This window comes from Buteo buteo, chromosome 4 (assembly GCF_964188355.1).
Source record: "Buteo buteo chromosome 4, bButBut1.hap1.1, whole genome shotgun sequence".
In the NCBI taxonomy this organism is placed as follows: Eukaryota; Metazoa; Chordata; class Aves; order Accipitriformes; family Accipitridae; genus Buteo; species Buteo buteo.
Window position 1 is genome coordinate 57,639,028 of NC_134174.1, and position 24,481 is coordinate 57,663,508.

General features: G+C 39.7%; 1 protein-coding gene across 4 annotated transcripts in view; it reads right to left on the bottom strand.

The window, feature by feature from the left end:
- SORCS1 (sortilin related VPS10 domain containing receptor 1) overlaps positions 1-24,481 on the bottom strand; it is a 311,800-nt gene that overhangs the window by 179,039 nt on the left and 108,280 nt on the right. For all 4 annotated transcript variants that reach the window (XM_075026345.1, XM_075026344.1, XM_075026343.1 and 1 more), the window contains one exon: positions 673-772. In XM_075026345.1, coding sequence (XP_074882446.1) covers positions 673-772 — 100 coding nt within the window. The remainder of the gene's footprint in view (positions 1-672; positions 773-24,481) is intronic.

Consider the following 24,481-nt stretch of genomic DNA (forward strand, 5'->3'; position numbering starts at 1 on the left):
TGTCTACTAGCATATCCGTATGTTAGCATATGTGAGAATACAAGTCTTCATCATCATTATGAACTGTGCTTCATCAGTTCCTATTGCATACCTCAAAATTACAAAAATTCTGTCAAAAACATACCTCAAAGAAGGCATCAGATTCCTTTTATGAATATGTCAGTGTTACAAATTCTTATAAATTGTTAGTCAGTAGGGTGCCTGCATGATTAAAACCTTCTGGGCTTCAGAAGGCATTTTCTCTGCAGGAATTTGTCAAATCCTGTTCAGTTCACTATTGGGACTGCTTAAAAGACAAATAATGTTACATACAATCTGGCCACTGTAGATGTATTTCTGCCATTTTAATGAGTCTCTCTCACTTTCAGACAACAAAATCATCACTATCCAGAAGGTAAGCAAACAATTAAAGGCACAATACCTACTAGGCCTATCCATTTAATGGCCATCTTTTGCTAACATATATTCCCTAAAGTACACTGGGAGATAGTATAGGTGATATAAACTGGCTTTTGTTTTGGTAAAGCTACATATTTTTTCAAGGGGAGGGAGACAGAATGAGAGAGAAAGTTTCCAGTCATCTAAATAGTAACAGATACTGAGGAAACTGGGAGAGATCAGGACAGAAATTGCATCATAAAGTCAAAATGAGCCAACCACATTATCACCTACCTTACGTTTGTTTGTTGGACAAACATACAAGTAGCTCAAAATAGTCTTCAGACCAACTTTATCATTCAGTTTCTCATATGTTGTCCCATAATCTGTTGACCTACAATTCAAAGAGATTTCATAAGTACAAACACTTAATCACAAAACCACAAGTCACTTGGCGGCTTTTCAATAGAAGTCATGCTTTACATAGCAGAATGGCTCTCTAGAGCTTTTTGAATGATTCATGTAGTATATAATGATACTTAATTATATACACACAGCATCATGTGAGTACTTATAATTTGCATTTAAATTAGATTAGGAAAAATTAAACCAGCATCTTCCCAAAGCATTTTAAAACAAACATGTACAATAAGAAATGCTAAATTCTGTGTATAGAAGATGATTGTCAGAAATGCCAAATAGCAGACAGCAAGAGACTAAAGTTATCAATTCATTGTATACTCCAAGCTTAGACTAATTTTAAGAGTCTTTTCTCAGCATATTCCAAAGTAGCTGCTCCAGCTGATTGTTCAGTGAAACTGGAGTTGTTTTCTGCAAAAAACATCAATGTCCTTTTGAAAACCTAAATACATGAGCATTACACCTATAATTTATATGGGTTTTTTCACATGTACTAGCAGAGAGCATGGACACGTGCTTTATTCTTGCTTTAAGAGCCATCATTCAGTAGAGAAAATATCATACTTCTGATATGAGGGTTGCCTATAGATACACTGACTTGGGGAAGAACAAAACAAGTGAACAAACACAACTGTGCAGAGTTCCCGTAACATCTACACTTAACATGTGACTGGAACCAAGATCAATTATTAACAAAGGTTTTGTTCATTATGCAGCTCATGCTTGCCTGAATTATGTCCTAATGTCCAGGGGATTTAAATAATCACACAAAACCAGTATAGTTGGTATCCACAAATTACAGAAAAGTGACATGTATCTGGGTAACAGAGACATTTAAAAGTACAACATATTCTTGCAGATAGTAAGTCTGCATCTTGTCTTTAAAATGTACAAATGGGTCCATATAGAACTTCATTTGCAAGCAGTAACATGAATTTCCCCTTCTGCTAATCACTCCAAAACCAGTCATTCTAAAGTAAGCCCTAGGCACCCGTTATTTCCAGGTTCTCTCCTATCTGGGAAACAATGGCTAAATTCACAAAGGTGTTTAAGACACTTAATGTCTACAATTTTTTTTTCTTCTCCCCTCCCCGCTGCAGTGTGTGGAGGGTGTTCAATTTCTGGATGAGGTTCCACACCTACACTCATACCACAGCTTCTAAGATTTCAGATTTTGCAATCAGTACATGAATAAAACAAGAAGGTAGCAGCTTGGGGTTTTACCCGTTAAGATACATCACACTAAAATGTGGATTTGCATTAAAGTTAAGTCTTTTTATTCAGGAACTTCATCAAAGCATTTGCATGTACCTGCCCTGATCCTATAACAATTGACCTATGGTTAATGACCATAGCTTTTTCTTTTCTTTCCTTTCCCCCCAATAAACATATGCACCCCTGCACACATATATGACCTTTGTTGGTTAGAACATTAACGTCAAATTCTCATCTACTGATTGATCTTTCCCTTTACAAAGGTCATCTCTCTCAGGAGCACATATAAACTAACTGAGCTATTTCCTCAGCAGACTGAGAAGAATAATACTGTTATGGTTATTTCTGTTACTGAATATTTCAGAGATGTTACAGTGTTCAGGTGAAGGGAGCCACAGCAGGATGCTGAACATAGACTTGCCAAGGGCTACTGGTTCACTTTGGTTACTTTGTTCAGCTCACCACCTGGCCTTCCCAGAATTAATATTTCTGTTGCAGTCTGCCTAAAAACCAAAACCTATCCTTCATGACGTTGGGCTGATAAAGACATGTAAAGAATGTAAGGACTAAATCTGACCTGCTGAGGTAGGAAAAAAAAAATGTATTAAGGAAGTAACACAGCTCTTCTTTGTATCAGTGACAGTGATTTCAAATTGCGACCCTTCAAAAGGGGATAGGAGTGAAGAAAATCTGACACATAAAACTTGCTTTGAAATTCTTAAAGAAAAGCAGCCAGTACCCTGCCACAGCACAGGCAAACAGCTGCTGAAGGCCTATTGCAAATGGTAATCTTAGAATTGCCAGCCATTTCTTTCTTCAAATCTCTAGGCAATTATTTTGCATTCATAGCTTTATTTACAGGTAACGTTATATACAGATGGAAGCGTGTGCTTCTGTCAACGTCTATAAAAGCAACTGAAAGACTGGAAAGCTTAGAAAAACATCATTTTTTGCAGATGAACAAATACACAAGCAATCAAAAGAACTACTATTAGGTCTTATTCATTATCATGTTCTGAACTAGCAATTGCTAGTCCTTCTACCTGCCCAGTTACAGTTTATCTTACACCACTTTACAATTACCCTTAATTTTAACAGGGAGGTAAATGGTATACAACAGCAGATAGGTACCTAGAAGTGCTTTAACACAAATAAATGGTGATAGATATACACACACACAGAGCAGTAGAACAGGGGAATTGTATCGAATGAAACACTGTGTACACATGAAGCCTCTGTTGGGATCTAACCCAGGGGTATCACCAACCTGCATTCATCTTATTCCTATTTTATATATATGTATACAAGCAGCCATTGATTAGCAGCCTGGATAACGAGCTCTTCTTTTGTCTTATTAAATGGGTGTATAAAGCAGCACGAGACTCCTAACCCATGAAAAACGTATCAGGCATTTGGTGATCCAGCAAGCCAGCCTAACCTGAAGTGTTGCAAAAGACAGATGCACCTCAGCAGGGTGTAGGCAGTAAAGACAGCGTAGGATCAACAAATTCAATCCCAGTTATCTGAAGGGGAACGGATATGTATCAACAAACATCTCCCACACTTTATGTGGTAGGCTGCTTCTCTGAAGCTCTGCAGAGAGAACTCAGTACATCTGTGTAACATCAGCAGAGCAAAAAAATGCCTGGATAAATCACCCGAAAGCACTAAACCCAGAACCTGTAGAGCTGAAAACACAAAAATGAAACTTCTATACCTTCTGAACCATCTGCTGAAAAGCCACAGCTACTGAAATAACTATATGTAAATGAGTGAACAGTAAGCCCTATTTTATTAGCTCTTGTGTAGACATGCATGTTACAATGGTTTCTCAAATTGTTGGGGGGGAGGGTGTTTATACACATTTCATCAAATTAATTTAATCCCTGTGTAAATTGTTTCATTTTGGCTTGATTTGGCTTGGTACAGCTATAGGCCAAGTCAAAATAAGTCCAGATGAGTTTGAAATAGTAAGGTCTGCCGAAAGATTTGATACATGTGCAAGTCTGTCTAAATATGGAAAAAAACCAGATATGTGTTAGGACATTGTGGATGTTACTGAAATGCAGATGATACTTAGTAAAAAAATACTATTCAGAAACAGAGTATTTAGACTCAGTTCTGAACTTCACACCTGTCCCACCATTTTAGTTGTAATTGCTTCCATTAAATCCATCCCAAATTTTACCAGTATCTGTTTATTTATCAGACTCCCTATTTTTTCAGTAAGGCAGAATAATTTCTGCAAACACCCAAGATAAACATTTTAATTATTACCAGTTCATTTGACAGTATAAAAAAATACCAGAACTGTGGGACTGAAGCTCTGATTTCCCTGAGTAATAAATTAAAACAAAACCAGAAACACGTAGAATAATTTATATTTTCCAAAGTATTTACAGGAAAGTTGACATTTAAATAACTTCATTATTATTCATTGACAGGGCTTTTCCCTCTCCTCCCGTCAGGGTAAATGACATTTCTATTACAGTATTATAATAAACTCCTGCACATTTTAAATAAAGTCACTGAATTCCATTAGTCCACCTACTATCATGAATATATCTCAATCCATTCCTACCAATATTTCACAAATATAATAGATATTCTGAATCAACCAGTAACATGAACCCTATGGAAATTTTCTACTTTCTCAAGAAGCACAGACTGAAATTCAGAGGACTGTCAGTTTGAATATATAGATTAAATTCCCTAGCAAGTTGCTGTTTACTCTCCCCTTTGTTACAAATTTAAGGTTGTCTGTATTTATTTTACATAAGCTGCTGAAGACTTGAAGAATCAACCAGTTGATTGTTTGGGAAGGTTTCTTTTGCAGTAAAATCTTTCTCGACGAGAAAAAAGAAAAACATTACATGCAGACTTTAAGCTGTGTAACATCAGTCTCCTATCAGAGTGCAGCTTTCTTCCCATAAAAGGCACATGTTAACAGATGAAGTTCCTTGTTATAACACACATCATTGAGAAGCAGTCACTTTAATTGGCCCCATAACTTTTTTTTTCTTTTTCTACCAGTTATGCCTGGTTTTCACATATTAACTTGACTTCTTCCCCCACCTCCACCATGAGAAGATTGTCTTTGTATCATGTCCTCACCCTCCTTCCTCCACAGTTTAATTTGCTACTCTAACTGCTGTCTGAGTGGCAGCCAGCCCTGGGAGGCAGGACCAGAAGCATCTGTAATGTGGTTTACGGAGCAGGCCAGCCTGTCATGACCAGGAGCAGTGGGAAGATATGGGCTCTAGCCTGTTTCTCGTTCTGCACATGAATTCACCCCTGGCAGAAGTCAGGTATTTTAAGTAAGAAACAGCAATCACTATTAGATCATCTGTTCCAACCTCCTGCATAACTACATTTGCCACCTGGTTTGCCTCCAAAGGGACTGGCCAGTTGAGCACAAAATTTGCCAGTTGCTATCATATTAATCTCAATATGAGCAGATTTTTGGATAGAAGGCTTTCAGATTGCAGAAGGCAGTCACAGGAGTCACAGGCCACACTTATAAAAGGCTTTCACTGAACAAGTTTTTGAATAAAAGACTAATTAAGACATTAAAAATAATAATTCACATCTGAATATGAAAAATACTGGAACTTGTAATTCTGGAGCATATTTGTATTCCTGTGTGCAATGTTTTAAGCCTTTTTGTAAACTCTGCTGTAGATTTGTTGACTTTTGCATTCTTTCTTTCTGGGGAACTTTCTAGACTGAGGTGCTATTCCCTCATCACTTAAATTGAAACTCTTTCCTTTATGGTTTTATAGCCAAGTACTAAAGTTTCCCATTGATTTTTGCCATGCCACCATGTTTCACAAAAGCTAGTAATGTCAACATTTTCTTCAACAACTAACCATTTAAGTTCATATGTTCTTCCTATTAAGCTTTTCACAAGCTACTGATAGATGTCACTTTTGGTCTGATGCCTGTTTTGATTTAATTCCTTCATGTGTGACCCTGGTATTTTTTCCAGAAAGTAATAATGTCTGATCTCAGCTGCTCTCTTGCAGAGGAACTGGTTTTTTTATCCTATTCTTTATTTTCATAGAAAGTTACTCTTGCTTTACAAATTACCCTGCTTCACCTGGATGCTTCTCACCATGGGCTAACTCAAATAATTCCCTAAGGCCTTGTCCATTTCTAATGGGAACTGTTTGCCTAGCTCATAAGACACTGGCACGTTTTGAGGGGAGTTCTACATGTCCCCATTGAAAAACAATTGCAAGATGTAAACACAGTGAATCCTGTGTCCTTGGACAGAGTTTCCATGCAGAAAAGAGGCAGACCTTGCCCTCATTTGTACAAGTTTCTCTCCTGAGGTTACACTCTGAACAGCTGTCAGTCCCCCCCGGCCCAGCACATAGGTTATCACATTAGAAAATCTGGGGAATTTTTTCCATGGACTTTTTAATGCAGGACACCGGATTTCTATTTAAAACTCCTGTAGCCCACTGAGCAGCCCAGGCCTTTCAACACTGAACTGATTTGCGTCCCTGACACACTGCCTGTGCTAAAGGCCTTTCTACAGCTTGGGACCAGCCATACTATGTCTTTACACCTTCCCTGGTGTCCTTTTCCTCACTTTATTAATGAATCTTGGCTAATTTTTAGCTATAGTTCATTTGCTTTAAGCAGGGATTAAGCTAAAGTGAAGCTAGTTCAGAGAGGCTTTTCTTGTCTTCATAAGAGTTTGGTTCAAGAGGCCAGTGTTAAGTAGTCTGACTGCAGTGACAAGCCAAAAAGTTGGTTAGCATTTCTTTAAATGTCTGTAATGGCACTGCACGTCACAGCATTAAAACACTTCAAATTTACCCTGGCAGGTTGAAATTAACTTTTAAAGACATCCCCAGGGTAAAGAAAAAGAAGATATTTCAAAACTCAAGGGACCCACATGTCTCGCCTCCCTAAGTGAACACATTTCTGATTACTTTTTTCTCATGAGACCCTCAGCAGGCTGGCAAGTATTACTGTTTCCACTTTACAGGTGGGGGAAACAGAGGGAAAGGCTAGATAACTAATCCTACATTTGAAGGAAGTCTGTGACAGAGCCAAATGCAAGTTCCCTCAGGCTCCACCAACTTCCCACTCCATCCTGACAGCGTAAGTTTTCTGGGGTTTTGTGTGTGTAAATAAGGATTGGGAAGAGCCTTAATATCAATGTCAAAAGCAAGAAATACAAAATTAAATATAGTTTAAATGTGCATTTTAAAACAAATTTGAGCCTCCATTTTGGAAATGTCTTGCTTCCTACTTGAACTGTGACTGTAGATTTTACTAGAAATGAAGTTACGAATTTTTGTATGACTTTACTGAAATGTGTATTTTTTTCCCTTATGGAAAGAATTTCCTTATCACAAAATAAAGTTTCCTACCTACAGAAGCCATCCAAAAGACTTGGAGAACAAGAGTGGGTAAAAAAGTTACAAAGAAACAATAGGAAACGATGAAATTGACATTTCTCTGCATAATCAGTTAAATTAATTCAATTTTCTTCTCCTTTTTAATCAACTTTTATTTGGAGTTATCTAAATGAGCAGAAATATATACACTCAAATTTCTTGCAATTTTTGGCTTAATCTAGTTCAGCTGATTATTGCTATAAATAATTTAACAATGTGACAAGCAGGAGAAGCAGCTCATATTTTATCATCCAATCCAGAGTTTACATATTGCATTAGATAGTTATTCAAAATCTTACCCAAACCAGAAAGAAAGAAAATAGCTGGGTGGGAGGCCCAGGAAATGTTACCTGTAAGTGACGCAAATGAGCTATTTCCCCTTAAAATAATGGTTGAAGAAAAATAAATTTGGCTAAGTTGCCTTCACTGCTATTTCAGTTGAGAGTTAGTAACTCAGGTTAGCAACCTAACTAGAGAATACCTGTCCCTCTATCTCTATCATATCCAACGTAAGGACCATCCATCCCTTTGCATACATTTAGTAAAGGGCCTGACAGAATCTGCAGCCACATGGCTAAACCTCCATCCGCTGATGCAAGCTGTAGGTACAGGTCACCATTTCATAGCCATCCACACTCCTATTATCACCTGGGGCTGCGTTGAACACACACATGGGTTTCAGTACAACCCAATCATTTCAGCTTCAGCAAGCGACACCTTTCACCATACAACGCATCTTCCATACCTTTCAAAAGATCAAAGAGAAGGAAAAATCTTTGCAATTTTGAAAGCTTTAGGAAAACAAGTAGTGGTTCAATAAGTCTGAGGCTTTGAAACCTTCTGTCAAGGTTAACTAGAATTTGGTCAATTGCTTCAGCAGTCATGGGATGATGATGGTGGGAATCTTCCAACAGAAGACAGGTTGTATAGGATAAGAGGAAGCCGTGTAACCTTGGTGAGGTTATTTCTTACTCTTAGCTATGTCAGGGGAGAGGTAAAGGGAAACAGTCAATTATGATGAACACACAAGTGTTCCCAGTTGAACAAGACAAAAGAGCAAACCTACTAATACCACCATGCATAGCATTAGGCAGCAGCACATGAATGCCGACCAGGTTGGCAAGACTGAAAGAAACTTAGAAGTCTCTCCAATTGCCCAAGCAGAGCACAAGGCCTTGTAAGTCCTCTAAGTGCTTTTTTTTTTAAACACCTGAAAGCTTGGAAGAATTGTGCTGAATGGGCTTAGGCACTCTTGTTCTGAAATCAGAATAATCCACTTGGATTGATCTACACCGTCCTCGCTATGATGCAAACCTTGTACCTCTGTGAACTGCTAAAGACTAGTTCACATCTATTCTGCTAAAGCGTAATATTCTTTGCAGAGACCAATCACACCTGTATTGTCTATGGTGAACAACCCTTAGAACAAACTAGTCCATGTTGCTCACTCAGCTTCTTGGAGAGACCTAGTAAATTCAATGGAAATGAAAACCTAGGGAACAGAGAGTCTGTGGCGTAGATCATCAAAAATAAAGAAAAGAAATAAAAGTAAAATGAAGTAAAGCCAAAACACTGATGTGGACATATCTAACTGCTTCAGCTCTGGTAACACATGTATCCCATTGCATAATATCTCTTCAGATCCTCCCACCTTAGTGAACTAGCCATGGGACAGCATAACTCAGATCAAACTTTCATGTTTAACTATCCAGAGGCATCTTCTGCTTGCAAGCTGGTATTAAAGGGCTTTTTCATACCAGTTTCTGATGGCACTGCCTTTTACAGCAGAAGTAACATTCCACCATACTGTGGAGATGGGCTTTTTTACCTTCAGGCTTCAGAGAAATTGCTGCATAAAGGTTGGATACCCAAAGAAAAGAGCAAGATTGAATACTTTAGCAGAAAAAAAGATCAAATTTGGATTAGATGGGAATGATGAACACCCCCTCCCCTTCACTGCTTCTCTAATTTTAGATGTCTGTCCTGTCTTGTTTGACCAATAATCCCCCTTTTATTGCACAGTACAATGGTTTCTCCTGCCAGCAGGCTAAGAACAGAAGATTCTGGCAGCTCATAAAATCCATATTTGGATTCCCCACTCTGTGCCTGCTGATCAGAGGTCAGATCCTGATCACACCGTCATGTAAATCCAAAAGTATTTACTATGTAGATACACCACCATAAACATGGAACGGGACAGCATCAACAATCAACTCGCCCTGGCTTGGAAGCAGCTGCTTCCAGGAGATCAGAAGGAGCTTTGCTGTCAGAATGCAAGACATGAAGATTTTTCTTTCAAGAGTACAATTCCCAACTTTTTGTGCAAAAAATAATGTGCTGATATTTGACGGGACTCTGCCCTGAAAGTGTTTTCTAGGCACTGTTTTACAGGAATGGACTGTAAATCCAGTGGGTTTTGCCACGGACAACCACATTTTGTGGGGCAAAGCTACATTCTGTAAATCCTCTTAAACACTGCTGTGCTAAATAACCACTTGCAGGATTAGCTCTAGGAAACGAGACAGGATATCTAGGGCAGAGGACTGCTTTCATGGCAAAATAACTGTGGTCTTGCCACTTATTTTGCCTAACAGACCCCCAGCAAGACTGACTGCCCTGAGGGCAAGGTAAGGTGGCATTAGAAGGAACTGGGTCTTTCACCTCCCTTGCTTGAGCAGCAGAGAAGATGACTCTCCAGAGCTCTCCCCCTCAGATCTCCCTTCCAGCTTCTCATCTTCCTGTGGCCTGAAAGACTCATCTCCAGTCCCTCACTGACAGAAGCAGCAAAAGTCAAGAAGAGTGTAGGGAGGCTAGTAATCATAACCACTTTAACTATTCTAATCCAATGCTAGGTGAAAGCCTGCAGTGAGAAACAAAGGGACAGCCATCAAAGCAAGACCTCCCCATAACCCTCTCAGTGAAAGACTCAAGAGGATGGCACTAGTGGTGCTTTGGCTGAAACACTAGGGGAATCTCTCCTGTTCTTTTTATGAGCCTTTTGTGCCATGGTGCCTGGATGCATGCAGGAAGGATCAGTAACTTCAGCAGAACCACTAATTTTGGGGAGCTAATTAATATATACCAAAAGCTGATACGTTATTTACACTTGTGCATCTGACTACATACACTCCAAGCATTTTCTCCTTCCCTAAATCCATAGTACTGTTTTTCAATATTTTTTCCATTTGCCATCACAGCATTATTTTCAATGAAGGAGCAGACCCCGAAGGAAGGATTGAAAGTTTACCAGCATCAGGCTTGTTCCTCAGGGAAATTTTTGGGGATCAGTGGACTACCAGTCTGGAAGATCTTGTCCACCTGACTTGTTTGTCAAAACAAGCAAGCAGGCTAGGATGCAAATTTCCACTCTTCATTTGTAAGAGTATTTGCCACCAGGTAACACCACAACTCAGAACGAAGCCATTCCCATAAGCCCAACCTGACTCAAGGTTTATGGTCATCAACAAAACAAAAAAAATCTCTGCTTGGCTGTGATAAATATTAAAGTTGTTCTTCCATACATTTAAATTAAAAGATGCCTTTTAAATTGTAATAATTGAGAATGACTAATGATTCTTCTTGCTGTATGTTTACACAGGGCATACCTACATCACCGCACCCTTAATGCCAAATTCTTTCTTCTAAAGTAGTTCTTTGAGTGTTGCATCTCCCCATTTCCACCCGTCTGGTGTAAATCACACAAATAGCTAGGACTGTAGCCCAGTAATCATCACACTATTAACTTTCTAATTGATGGTAATGGCCAGAATAAATTTCAGGCACCCCAAGGGGTGGTTAATGGATTTTGTAGCTTGAGGGCAGAGCACAGGAAGCTTTTCCATTAATCAGTGAGATGAGACAACCATACATGTCCTACACTCCCCACCCCATCACAACACTGAGGTCATTGCAGCTTTGTTGAAAAGGTGGATGTTGCCAGGCGAAAAAACAACCCTCACAGCAGGCTGAGCTCAGTTACAAGTTTTGATACACTAGCTCAGCAGACCTATGTTAGCATCCATAGTCACATTATACATCCAGAAAACTGCTTTAGCCCATCTCCAATTAAGAGTAAGAAGGAGTTTTATTGTGTCATTAAAATGTTGCAGGTCTTCTCTGACTTTTAGTACATACCCTGCAGTAAAGGCTTTCTAGCTAGCACCATCCAAGCATTTGCAATACAATATGCAATGTTCATTCTAAACTGCCAGTGCAAATCAACAGCTAGAAAGCTTAAAAGATCCAGACAGCCAAAGACGTTATTTTCAAAATCATTGTCCAAGCTCCTTAGTTGTTATAATGGAGTAACTCCCGAGGACCAGTAGCATTTTAAAACCAGCTAAAAATGTTCCTCATGCATTAATTTATATTAAAGTTAGTTGGAAGATAGACTTCCCATCCCTTAAGCAATACTAACAGGTATTTTTTTTTTTGCCCTCTTTTAAGCTAGCATGATTCCCAAAATCTGGATAGAATAAGAATACATGGGAAAAAAAGATTAAGTAAAAAAAAAAAAAAAAAACACAAAAAAACCCCAGAGTGTTTCATCCCACTAGTGCCAGCGTTATTATCCATCAGTTGAATATTTTATAATAGTTTGGCTGTCACCCCACAAGAAAAAAGCTCAAATGAAACAAGGACAAAATCAAAATGAAACACTTTTGGTTTCGAATCATTCCAACATTTTCTGTCAAGATTTCATTTTTAAAATATTGCAAGAGATTTATCTGACTAATGCTGCATTTCCCAGCAGAAAATTTTTTCTCTGAAAAGGTTTCAATTAGTTCTCTGAGTCCTAGTAGTAAATGGGCTAAGCTGTTTGCTAGACTGTTACTCTACCACATCACCTAAAAAACAATTTGTTGTTGCTAGATTTCAAAGCTGTGCTAGCAGATTACTTGGATTACTGTACCCACGAATCACTAATTAATGCTTTAAAGCAAGCAAATACAATGGGTGTCACTTTTTTTCTTTTTAAAACCATTTGAATGATGCAGCTGTACCATTTGTGTCAGTTTCAAATAATATACATCACCCAGAGCCATGCAGCTTTATTTTTTCCTCTTGGTTGGTAGAAGCATATTTATCACTATGTATCTCAAGGATCAGTGGGGTTATAAAGCTTGCTATTTATAGCTACTCTTGGGGTATCGAGCAAGTGACAGTAATTTGTTCTTTTGACATCTAACCTTAGGTAACACCAGTAGCATAAGATGGATTTTTACAGGAAATGAAATGAAAGTACACAGCAGAAGATTAATACCATTTCCTAGGCCTGAGGAGAATGCATGTTCCGAATCACTCTGCAGAAAAAAATCGTCAGGAGCATGTGCTATGTATTAAGAGTAGAGCAAGATGTGGTCAAGGTGAGGTGTTCAAATAGTCTGTTAGCAAACTGATACACTGGCATTTGTGCGTAGAGGAATTGCAAGCTGATAGTCTAGAAATGAGCTCAGCTTTTCTGGTTCTTTGATTCTGAAAGTCGTCTTTAAGTCAGTGCCAGCTACAGATAAAATGGGATCTTGCTTTTACGTTACTGGTACACAATAAAAGAAAGTTAAAGCTAGGCTGTAAATTCCATATCAGAAACATCTTGCACAAGGATCAAGTTACTATTTTTCCCTGTATTGAAAAAAAAATCTTGTATTAATTATATTTTCTGTTTGTAAGAAAATAAAGACTGCAGATTAAAACACCTTGAAAGATTAGTTGATACTAAAATCCTTACTGATGGGCCATATTCATCCATTACTTACAACTTATATTCAAGTAGCTTTAAAAAAAATAATAATAATTTGACCAGAAGATCTCCCCCCCCCCCCCCAAGACATCTGTTTTTAATTTATTTGGAATTAAAATTATAAGAAAGGTCTTTCCAAAGCTGTGAGTGCATAAAACATTAATTATACAATCCAGTCATTAAAATAATGCTACCAACAGGAACTCAGCCAAGTACCTGAGAAGTCCTTCTACCTTCTTATAACAAACCTGTCATCCTCAGCCACCAATTCCCTTAAAAAAAGGTGTGTCCTCCAACATGCTCAGAAAGTCAGCAAATTTCAGCTTTGCTGACCCCCAAATCTCACATGTGACTACAAGAGCCATGTAAACCCCCAAACTTAGGTGTAATGCCACAATCTACCTCCAACAGAGCCCATCATTTCAGGCATACTACTGCTCTATGCTAACACAATCATGCAACTACTAGTGCAATGGACGCAATTAGGCTGCAATATGTGTCCCCTACTGGACAGTAGGCAGGTAGTGGTATATCTTATAGGTGCCCACTCACATTCCTATCACAGGAAGTGGAAAAGAAAATAATCCATCATATGTTGGGTAGACAAGATCTTAGTGTTTACTTTCAGGCTGTGGGCAACGCAGCCTACTTAGCTCCTAACCCAAAGAAGGGCTTATCTGGCTATATTTATGGAGTATTATTTAGTGCCACATAGAAGTACTCTGTATCCCAAAACAGCTGGAAAAAGCCATGCTAGTTTCACCTGCATGGAAGCCAAGTCTAGTAGAACAAAGGTTGTTAATTGCAAAAGGTTCAAATTTGCACTTTGAATGACAAAGGTCACATAGCTACATAAAGATAAAACCTGCAGAAAGAACCTTCGTAAGTCCCTGAACATTTGTCTGGGAGATGCTTGCCAAGTCCTGTCCTTCTGCTTGATGGAAAGCCACTGATAAATGCCCCTAAGTAGAAGGTCTTCAATTTAGTTTTAATTTGTTAGGGCCCAATTAGAACAGACACTTTAAGTGACAGTCACTACAATAGCCCAACGCTGGAACTGTCATGCTGGATGGTGAGGAAGGGGAAGAGGTAAAAACAGGTACAAGATTTTAAAATGTGCAGTTCAACTGGAGAGCAGGCATTCCTGTATCACAGGTATGCCCAAAAGCCCACTTTCAGCACTGTCTACACATGCAACCCTCCACCATATATCAAACAGGCTCCCAGAAATCTAATAATTTCCTGCTTAAAAGGTCCAGTAGCAGGTGAAATAAGACCAGACAACTGTGACCAATTCTTCCAGGTCTCCACAGATAAAAACCCCTAACAAAAATGCACTGAATCCCCCTTCTTCAGTGGATTAGAATTGGAGCACTGTAAATACACAAAAAAGTAGTCAGTGATTTTTCACTGCTTCAGAATAAAGTTCTCTGTTCAGCCCATCTAATCTTTGGGTGAATAAGGCACCTTAACCTTCACATCATGTGTGTTTTTTTTCTATCTCCGTCCTCTTCCCCCTGTTTTAAAATTTATGGTTACCATTTAGGATGATTTCAATTTCCATTAATAATATGTGCAACTGATGTACATTTAAGTGAATTTAATCATGTTGCAGTGACAGGTTTAGCTTGAAGCAGGGCTTCACTTAGAACTATCAAGTAAATTTCTCTTGAAAAGGTCAGTTTAACATTTAACAGGAGGGCCCATTCCAGACAAATTAGAATTCGCTCCACTTGAAACAAGTGCAAACACTTTTCAAGCCAGCTTCAACAGAGGCAAGTCAATCAAAAAGTGTCAGGTGCCCAAGGGAGAAGGTTCACTGATTCCTCCCCTACACAGCCAGCCCAAAGGCTGCTCAGACACATGGGCAAAACTGAAATATTCCTGCCCCACTGTTCAAGGACTGGGGCTGGACTGGAGCCAGACCACACCACAGAAAGTAGGTATGGCAGAGCTGGGAGAGTTTAGGCAAGTCCTTGACAAGTCAGACTTCTCATTTCTAATTGCTGCAGCAATAGGAATGCAGTGGGAACAACCTTGTGTGCTACAGAGAAGGATTATTGTGCATGTGTCCCATGAGGATTTATTATTGCTCCTGTGCCTGTCGGAGGCAGTTCAGCTTTCTAGGACAGTGGCATGGTAAGCAGAGAGGTGACATCCATAATACTGTCTCAGTGGCACCCTCAGCGGTAGCGCAATTCCCCTGTAGCTGGAGTTGGTCCTGCCTCCAGCCTAGGAAGACAAGTGCCCTGCAGCAGTCACCCAGACAGCTCTTCCACAAAATATTTTCTTTATTAAAAGGCTTCACAGTAACATTACCACAAGTCCTGAGTGGACCACATGTAGCAGGTACTGCCTTCCCTGCTCTGGGTGGGACAGAAAACCAGTATCCATTTTTTTTGTTTGTTTTGTTTTCACCAGGACACTTCTCCAGAGTTCTGGTTAAGCTGCTATGTGGAGACAGGAAAATTTTCTATCCTTGCTGGAGCCGGTCTCAACAGCGCAATGTCTCAAATTTGACATAGTCTTTGTCTGAGGTGGTCCTAAGTCACAGGTTCCCAGCTTTATATCACTGCAACATATAATGTAGGATCAAGTCAGGTAAGTTTCCCAGTTCCAGTCTTACATTACCACTGAGAGTGCAAATTGACAGTAGCATAAGCAATTAAGACACCTCCTCTGCCTTGGATTTGCTTTCTGATATATTTATTTTATGACATCTAATTCCTGTAACAGAAAAGAGAGGGAACAAGCAATCCCTACCTTCCTTCTTTAAGAGTTTCATGATTTTACAAGTCTCTGACATGTCCCCATTAGTTGTCACTTTCCAGAACAAAGATTCCTGGTCAGCTCAATCATTCCTTCCACACAAATCACTCCATAACTTGCCCCATCCTTACTGCTCATCTCTGAACCTTCCCTACTGCTAACATACCCTTTTTAAAATAAAACTGACCAAAACTGGACGCAAAACAGTGTTCCTGTTACTATTGTATGGTTGTTGAATCAAGACCTCTGTTCTTGAGTTTCACTACTTGGAAGGGCTTCCGGATGAACCTACTGTCATGCAAAATTGGTGCACAGCCACTTAACTGATATGAATCACACATCTGAGCTTTGAAGTTGCTCAGCAGACTCAGATGTCTGCTCCCATGCATTCAGCAGAATCTTGTGCTAAAAGTCCCTGTGTTCACACTTCCTCGTAGGCAGCAAGACTTAGCCTGTTGGGAGACAGAAAAATACTCTGCAGGAGCCCAAAGCAAGCTCAACGCAAAAGGGGAAGAAAAGCAACCCCTCTGCCATACACTCTCTGTACCCTCCAGCTGGTGACAGCTGGCATCATCACAAATAAAAAGCAAGAAATAAGCTGTAGCATTTGAATCTTTGAACCAGTAGTTCTAGAGAACACAGTGACATGAGATCTTGTACCATCTTTACACTGCTGATGAGCCTTTAATTATTAACAGTCACCAAGATTAAGACCTCCTGTTACTGTCCCACCCATACAAGAATGTACTGTATCGTAGTAGATTTTTTTCTTTGAAAATAAAGTTTTCCCGAAGGATGTTTTACATCAGGTGACAGTTTCTGGATAGAATCAAAACATCCTCCAGGGACATATGCAACCTTCCTAGCCAGCTGGCTGGCTGAACGATATAATCTGTTTAGTGACAAGTTTCACAGTCTTTTTCGCTATCATACTTTTTCACTATCATATTTTACTACAGTTTCAGAAATGCAAAATTCTTCATAAAACAGAAATTCTATTTTTCCAGCCAGCTAAGTAGGTTCATCATGGTGTAAATTTCCCCTGTCAACTCCCAAGCTCTCCAGGAGTCCTAGAGAGGCCTCAGAGTATATTTGACATCTGTACTGTCACTGCCTGAACAATCTTCCTTATTTCACAGGCTTGTGCTTCTGCCTAGAAGGGGTGGTTGGCGGGGGGGGGGGGGGGGGGGGGGGGGGGGGGGGGGCTGGAACAAACACAAACACACACAGACACCCCCTACATTGAAAGTTCAGGGATAAAACAAACTCAATTCAGTCATCTGCAGGGTCACTTGGAAATGTTTCAGACACATGTTTTCACTTCAGAAAATGCCAACCTGCCAAAGCAAAACTTTTCAAAAAAGCTCCTGAATGGAATTTCCGGGCAGAACAGCAGAAGGAGCCGATTAGTTGGTTCTGGGAAGATATCCACCTGAGATGTGAAAGGTCCAGGCTTTGGTGAAAGGAGAGGACAGAGTATAGCAAGATAATCAGCTAAAGTACTGATGCATTTGTAGCTGCTTAAGCTTTAAAACAACAGTTGGGGAGGTTATTACAGCAACCACCAATACACTGAAACTAGTTTGAATCAAATCTTATTTTACAGCAAGGCAAACACTGAGATACAGTTATTCTTGAACAATACAAAACTTCAATTTAGTAGCCTCCTCCATCTCAAGGGAGCTTTCTGAACCACTGTACTAATTATTGTGGGGTGATGCTCTCCTTCAGCCCTTTGAACTCTGGTTGTGTGTAGGACAGAAAGATGTTTAATAATGCAGCTACAGTCATGATTATGGAGGAGAGGAATAGATTCACCAGCAATTTGACTAATCAAGCTGACAAAGTGATTGGGTTCAAAAAGGGAAGGACTCTCCCAGCAGCAGTTCATTAAAATAAAAATGAAATTCTGCACATTTCCAGTGTAACAAAAAGGATTTACTGGTCCATAAAAGGGAAGGAAAGGGAATAGCCTAGATAATCTCAACTATCAGCAAGATACAAATAATAAAAATCAGGTATCGGGTGCAGCTAAGACTGGACTGGCCCTTCTAGCTTCACCACAGAGGACCAGCAAACAAAATCTGCAAAGAAGAGGTTCTGCAAGGAAAGCCCTTGTACCTATAGCACCAGTTAGGTCAGGTGATGGCAAACAGAAGTTGAAGATGACAGGTTTTCTTGTAGCAATGGAGCCAACTGTGGCTCTGAGGGAGAGCCATGACAAACCTCAGAAAATGAGCTCAGTTTTATATGGGAAAAGCGTGGCTGTAAGAAAAAAGCAAAGCTGCTTTGAAAATGGAAAGCTGACTCATCCACACACAGCGCAGCAGTGGTCCCATGAAGTTATCAAAACTGCGTGAGGTTGCTGAGAGTCAAGAAACTCTGTCTGGGTAGCAGTGTGAGAATATATTAAAATAAGTGTATTTTTGTAGGAATGTTTTATTTATGAGAGTAGAACAGAACTGTTGGAGAGAATGAAATAAAACTCCTGTGATTTTTTTTTTTCATTTTATTTCATGTTAAGATTTAATGGGAAAAATACTAAACTTATTAATGGTTAAAAAACTACAGGTTTTATTGGATTCCTGAGCTGCTAACAATTTTTATAAAGGAAATTTCAAAATGGTATATAGGAGATGTGATAGATGGGCGGCTGTTCTGTAATAGTTTGTTCTGGCTTGGTTTGTGGTGTGTTTGCTGTAAGAACAGACTAGTGGTATTTAAGAGGGAAGCTGCTGGTAAAGAGAACAGAGGAAATAAGCAAGGAGAATATGGCTCAGGAAAAGCTACCTCTTAAATGGCACTTAAGGATCATTAAGGGACATTGACAGAGTCAGGTACAGGAAGGGCTTTGACCCAAGGGTGAAAGAGCACTTGTGCCTGCAGGAGAGGAACTGTGTTACAATCCAAACTAGTCCAAACCACCCTGAAAATCCCTCAGGAAGGCATCTAACTGGGACAAACATTCCCAAACTCTGTAAATGACAACCACCAAAGGGACTAGTGTCCCAAAACTGGCTTTATGGCTTGGTCACTGATGTGGGACAGTAGAACAGGGAACCTAAGAGTGAGAGAAATCGCACATTTAAAAATTTCTTGTTGCAACACCAGATACAAAAAACCTTGCTACAAAAAATTGCCCTGAACTACTTTACCATTGCATATGCCAGACATGCTTTCATCACTTTGATACTTACAATACAATACACTTTCTAAACATTTCCTCTTACTGTTTAAACAAAAAAACCTCAGTTGAGGAAGATTACCTTAGTATTCACCAGTGATTTACAGACACCAAAAGAAAAGAGCATGTTACCAAATTTCTTCAGCCACAATGATAAGTGTAGAAGAGTACAAACTGTATTTAGGCCAAGACTCAAGAAGATAAGTGAATTCTGTCAGACAGATGTAACCATCAACGCTAGGAGCTCTTATTGGCCAGGAAGTGGAAATATGGCTAGTCTTGGGACCATGAAACTCTTACATTCCCACTTTTACATTCCAGGTATTTATAGTCCTTTGGGAAATTCCTGTGTATTAGGTCCCAGTTCAGCTTTACCAAGTTTCCTTTCACAGGGAAGGAGATGTTTAACTTATGTCACCATTCCCAAATGTGATGTTGCTCACCTATCCAAAAGACATGAACAGCCAGGGCAAAATGCCTAGTGTTATATCTCTGCATTTGAGTCTGAAGGAGCTCAAATGTATCTTCTGAGGGCTGTGGCAAGGTAAGCAGGAAAAGGAATCTTATTCTGTAGGGAAAAAGAGAGAGACAAATAGGAAACTCTAGTGATTGCATTGTCACCCCTGAAACACAAGGCCTCTTTTGCCCCTGTGAATTACAGCTATTGTGCTAGATCAGAGGCTGAACTCTTTTCAACCCCTGGACTTGTGCATAATTATTAACTCCTATCTCATCTAAATAAAACCTTCAAATAAAAACATCTCCTTTGGGTATTCAGGAAGGGAGATACCAGCTCAACTAATTAGACATAGTTGTCATAGCAGCTAATCAGCATACCTACATTCATCCCAGTGATTGGAACCAGCTGGGGAATTATTGCAAAATGAACCAGGGAATTAAGAAACCACACCTTTGGGACCTGCTGAAATAGAAGTCTTTGGCTGACAGAGCAAAAAAGATGCAGGAAATGAAGCAGCAGTTAAGAGTAAAGTTTGCTTTAGAAAGTTAGGACTGAAGACAGGCAGAAGTGATTCTTGTGGCAATCAACAGACAAACTGATATGCAGCACTGGTGGGCACCTCAGTAGTACAGAGTCTATTTTAGGGGAAGCACTGGTAACTAAGCATAATAAATTATTAATCCCAGAAAGTCAGCCTAGAGTGCAGCAAATGACAGTGCTGGAACACAAACAGTAAGTAAATCACATACAACCCTGCCTGGGGACTGGGACTAGATATCTGTTCTCTATCTCCAGACAAACCCACTCTTAGTCTATTATTTCAAGTAATGGAACAGTCTTTTTATGCTGAACAAAGACATTATTACTTGTCTACTCTGTGACTCTGGTAGAAAGGCAACACTAACAGTGCATCTTCCTTACTGTACCACTGGCCATTAACTCAGCTAATAGTGCTGATAAGTCCTGTCCGATTCAGAGGCTAGCAAGTTCAGCTCCTTCAGTGTAACTACCTCATTTTTGCAGGACTGTGTCAGTAGAAGACTTACACTGCCAGCCCTGATCCTACAAAGAATCTAGGCCTCTTAGCAGTTTATCCTCTCTTCACTTTTTTTTTTGCATTTAAGACATTACAGAGCTATATTTAAGATATAGCTGAGTTTCCAAACAAGCTGTTCTTGAGCTCATTGAATTAGCAGCAGCAAGCTTGGGCTTTTTAGCAGGACTACTACCAGCTCATGATCTGAGCAGATGAGATTCATCTCCTACAGGTCTCTGCCACAGCTGTACAGCAATGTTACAGCCACATACCAGGCACAGCTGGTGAGTTAAAAATCAGGGCAACCACCTGCACCCACTACACAGAACCAAAGAACAAGACAGAGGCCATGGCACCCTGCTGCAGAGCAGCAGGAGCTAGGCTTAGTCAGGAGAATCTAACAGTTACCATGGGATGCCTGATGAAATGTTTCCCCTTTTTTTCTCCCAGAAAGGGCATGGTGATCCCAATAACACATCAGCAAAGACAACAGCCTTAGCTGGCCATTGATCAATTTTACCCACCTCCACCCACTTAATCTCTCTGACACAGCACAGCAGCTGCCAATCAGATATTAAAAAAAAAAAGAAAGAGTCCTTTAGCCTCAGTAAAATTCTTCCTTAGAATTTACCTTTGCCTTAGCATCTTCAATCCCCTGGACAATAAGTCTATTCATACTACTGAGGCAACTGAATTTGATTCTCCATAGAGCCCTCTGGGTTCACTAATCTCTGTTATTAACTTTAGCCCCTATTCACACACTTCAAATCTCTCCTACGAATCAAATGCCAACAGCAGATGGTGTGATCTCCTCCTAGAAGTAGGGCAGCAAGCTGTGAGTCATTGCCTGATGTGCCAGCAACACTTGCTTCCCCACTGCACTGGGCTCACCTGTCTGCTGTATCCACCTGATTCACTAGATACACAGCTGCAACAGTCCTAGTGCAAGGGCTGCTTTCATAGGAGGTACATTACTGGTAGGTTCCCAAACAAATGGAAAGGAGCATAGCATTTTACAAATACTAATTCAATTTATAAGAACTTTGTGTACTTATGGATGGCGCAGAAAAGACAAAACAGAGCAGAAAACAACATTCTGTCTCTTTGGATAAGAAAAACTGGTAATTAACCTGATCCAAAGCTTACTGAAATCTGTACAAGCCTTTCCACAGACTTAATGACAGTTTACAGGAAAGTCTGTGTAATTATCATATATAATTACATAAAAGCCTGTTAGAGATTTAGTGATTGAGAAGACAAATGTTTATGACATCAACATTCAGAAAAGTTCTGGGCTCTTATGTGGTGCTCCATAAGAAAATATAAATGTATTATGGAGCTTTCAGAGCAAGACTTAAAATTTCTTGAAACTAATGAAGGAAGTGACAGAAGCAGGGAGGCCAGGGAAATAGCATTTTAGAAAGGAAAGGAAGGGGCAAACCTATGTGGGAGGACAGGATGACAATGCCCAGTGGGATATTGTCAAGGAATGTACATGATGACTGTCATGTGTAAGCCAAATACACATGTAAATTAAGGCTCTAAGGCATCTGAGATGTTGCTGATTCACTCAGCATCCTCCCCCTTCCTGGATGGATTTGAGCTCATTAACTGCAGCTGGAAGACATCAGTTCCTATGTGAAATAAAACAGGTGCCAAAATGAATGGAATTATGCAGCCAGATTTGCACCACTTATCTCATGCACTTTCCCCATGTACCAGACTGAGCTATGGCCTTTTTGTGTTTTCCAAAGTAACAGAAAGCCCTCCATCGAGAGTAAATCCTTAAAGTTACTAACATAGGTGTCAATACTCAATCTTTAAGGATAGAGGTGGAGTTCCTGTATAAGGGCAGGTAGACACAGTGAGTGTTGGTATCATCCCATGCATGACCTTACCTGGAGCCACTGAGACTAATGCTGGCAATAACTACATGATTCTCTGTTTCCCCAACTTTCCTCTCCATCAGTGAAAAAGATATTTTGCAGCCAGTAGAGGCTGACTTATCCTATCAGATGGTGAACATCTAAGCCTTACAGATGCTGAGCTACCTTTCAACTTTCATCCTCAGAACAGAGAGGACACAAGCTTGCTAGAATTTTTAATTCCCTCTGCTTTTTCCTTTCTGACCAAGATTCCTACAGGTACTTTTGGAGGGGTTCTTTCTCATGGGAAGTCAGATGTATCAAACAGGGAAGGAGGAGGTAGATTCAATTCTTTACATCAGATTCAACCAGAAGGCAGCAGGGCATGAAGGTCATTCAGAAAATTAAATTAGCAAGCCAATAAGGTCCCCATTGTAGGTTCAGGCACACTAATTAAATAGGAGTCACTGATGTGTTGAATCCTGTGTCCCAAGCGGCTGGGTCTTCAGAGTCAAGGTCATTGCCACCTCCAAAGAAGAAAGATATTTCTGAGGCAGTAGGAAAAATATGGCCAGCCTGGAAGCAATACAGAGCTGAAGATCATCCAGGACCACCACTACTTTATTCTTCCATACTTCCATTTTCTAGTAAGCAGCATGGTACAAATCTATACAGCACAAGTTTACCAAAGAACCAGAGTTTTTCCTTATGACTTAATGGAGCTTTCCAAAGTTATCCCTTTTACTTTGTCCATTCATTAAAAGGATAAGGCAATGCTTAAAGAGCAATCAATAAAACTCAAAGTCATTCTGTTCTCCATCTGCCATATGGAGCTCCTTGCCCTAAAGGCTACACACAAGTGCAGTTTTGTGTCATTTACTACTATTTCACTTCCATAGGGTACGCCATCCACCACAGTGAGTGGCAAGTTCTTTTTATAAGATAAAATACAGCTGGGTGAATTTGCTTTCATCTCACAGCAGGACTTCATATATATAAAGCGGTATAGGGAAAAGAAACTGGATGGCTAACAGCACAGAAAAAGAAAAGTCACTTCTCAAGCATTAATTCAGCTCTCACTGCAGTTGACACAGGCCAACAACCTGGTGCCTTTCAGCTGTCCACCATTCTGGATACCAAAAGTTTGTATTAGATCAAATAGATGGATACCTTCTCAGAAGGAAAAATAACTCCCACATAAACACACCCACCAAGAGCTAATACCTTTGTTAAACACTTCTGATGTTTTATGAAGTCCTGGTGCCAGAAGTCAGTATTAGCTAGAAGGCTACATCAAGAAAGTACCACACATACTTGGCCTCGTTCTTATACCCTTTTTTCTTTATCTGCTGCAGGTTCGCATTGAAGACAAGGTACTGGGTCAAGCGGATCTTTGGTTTGATCCAAACTAGCCATTTGTACAACTGAAATGGATCTCCCTTATTCAGTGATCAATTCTTACTGACTTAATGGGATTACTTATAATAAAGAAGGCTAGAGTGCTAGCTGTTATAACAGGAGTAAATAGCCTCAGACCTTCCCTCAGCTAGAAGAAACACACTTGGATTTTGGGTTTGGTTTGGAAGAAAGTTGCAACATGCAGCTCCTCTGTCACTGGAATCCATTTCATGAATAATTCTAGATATTTCATTTTATCTCATACCATAGGCTATTATATCTCTACACAAGGTTTTTTTCCAAGCAATTTCAACAGAAGTTCTGCAAATTAAGCCTTGTTTACTCTGAGAGGTTTATTCCATCTTCTTTCTAAACCAATTGACTCAGCAGGTTTCTTCTGAAACAATAAAGAGCAACTGATTGTAAGAGAACCCAACTGCCAAGCCCAATGCCTTTTTAATTACGTTAATAGAGGGGGTGGACAATGAATATATACTTATTACAATACTGACCATTATTTTCTAATAGGACATAGTTTGAATAGACTTTATAGCTACACTTACTGTGTTTTCAACCACCTTTTCTGTTTACTTTGCATTTTA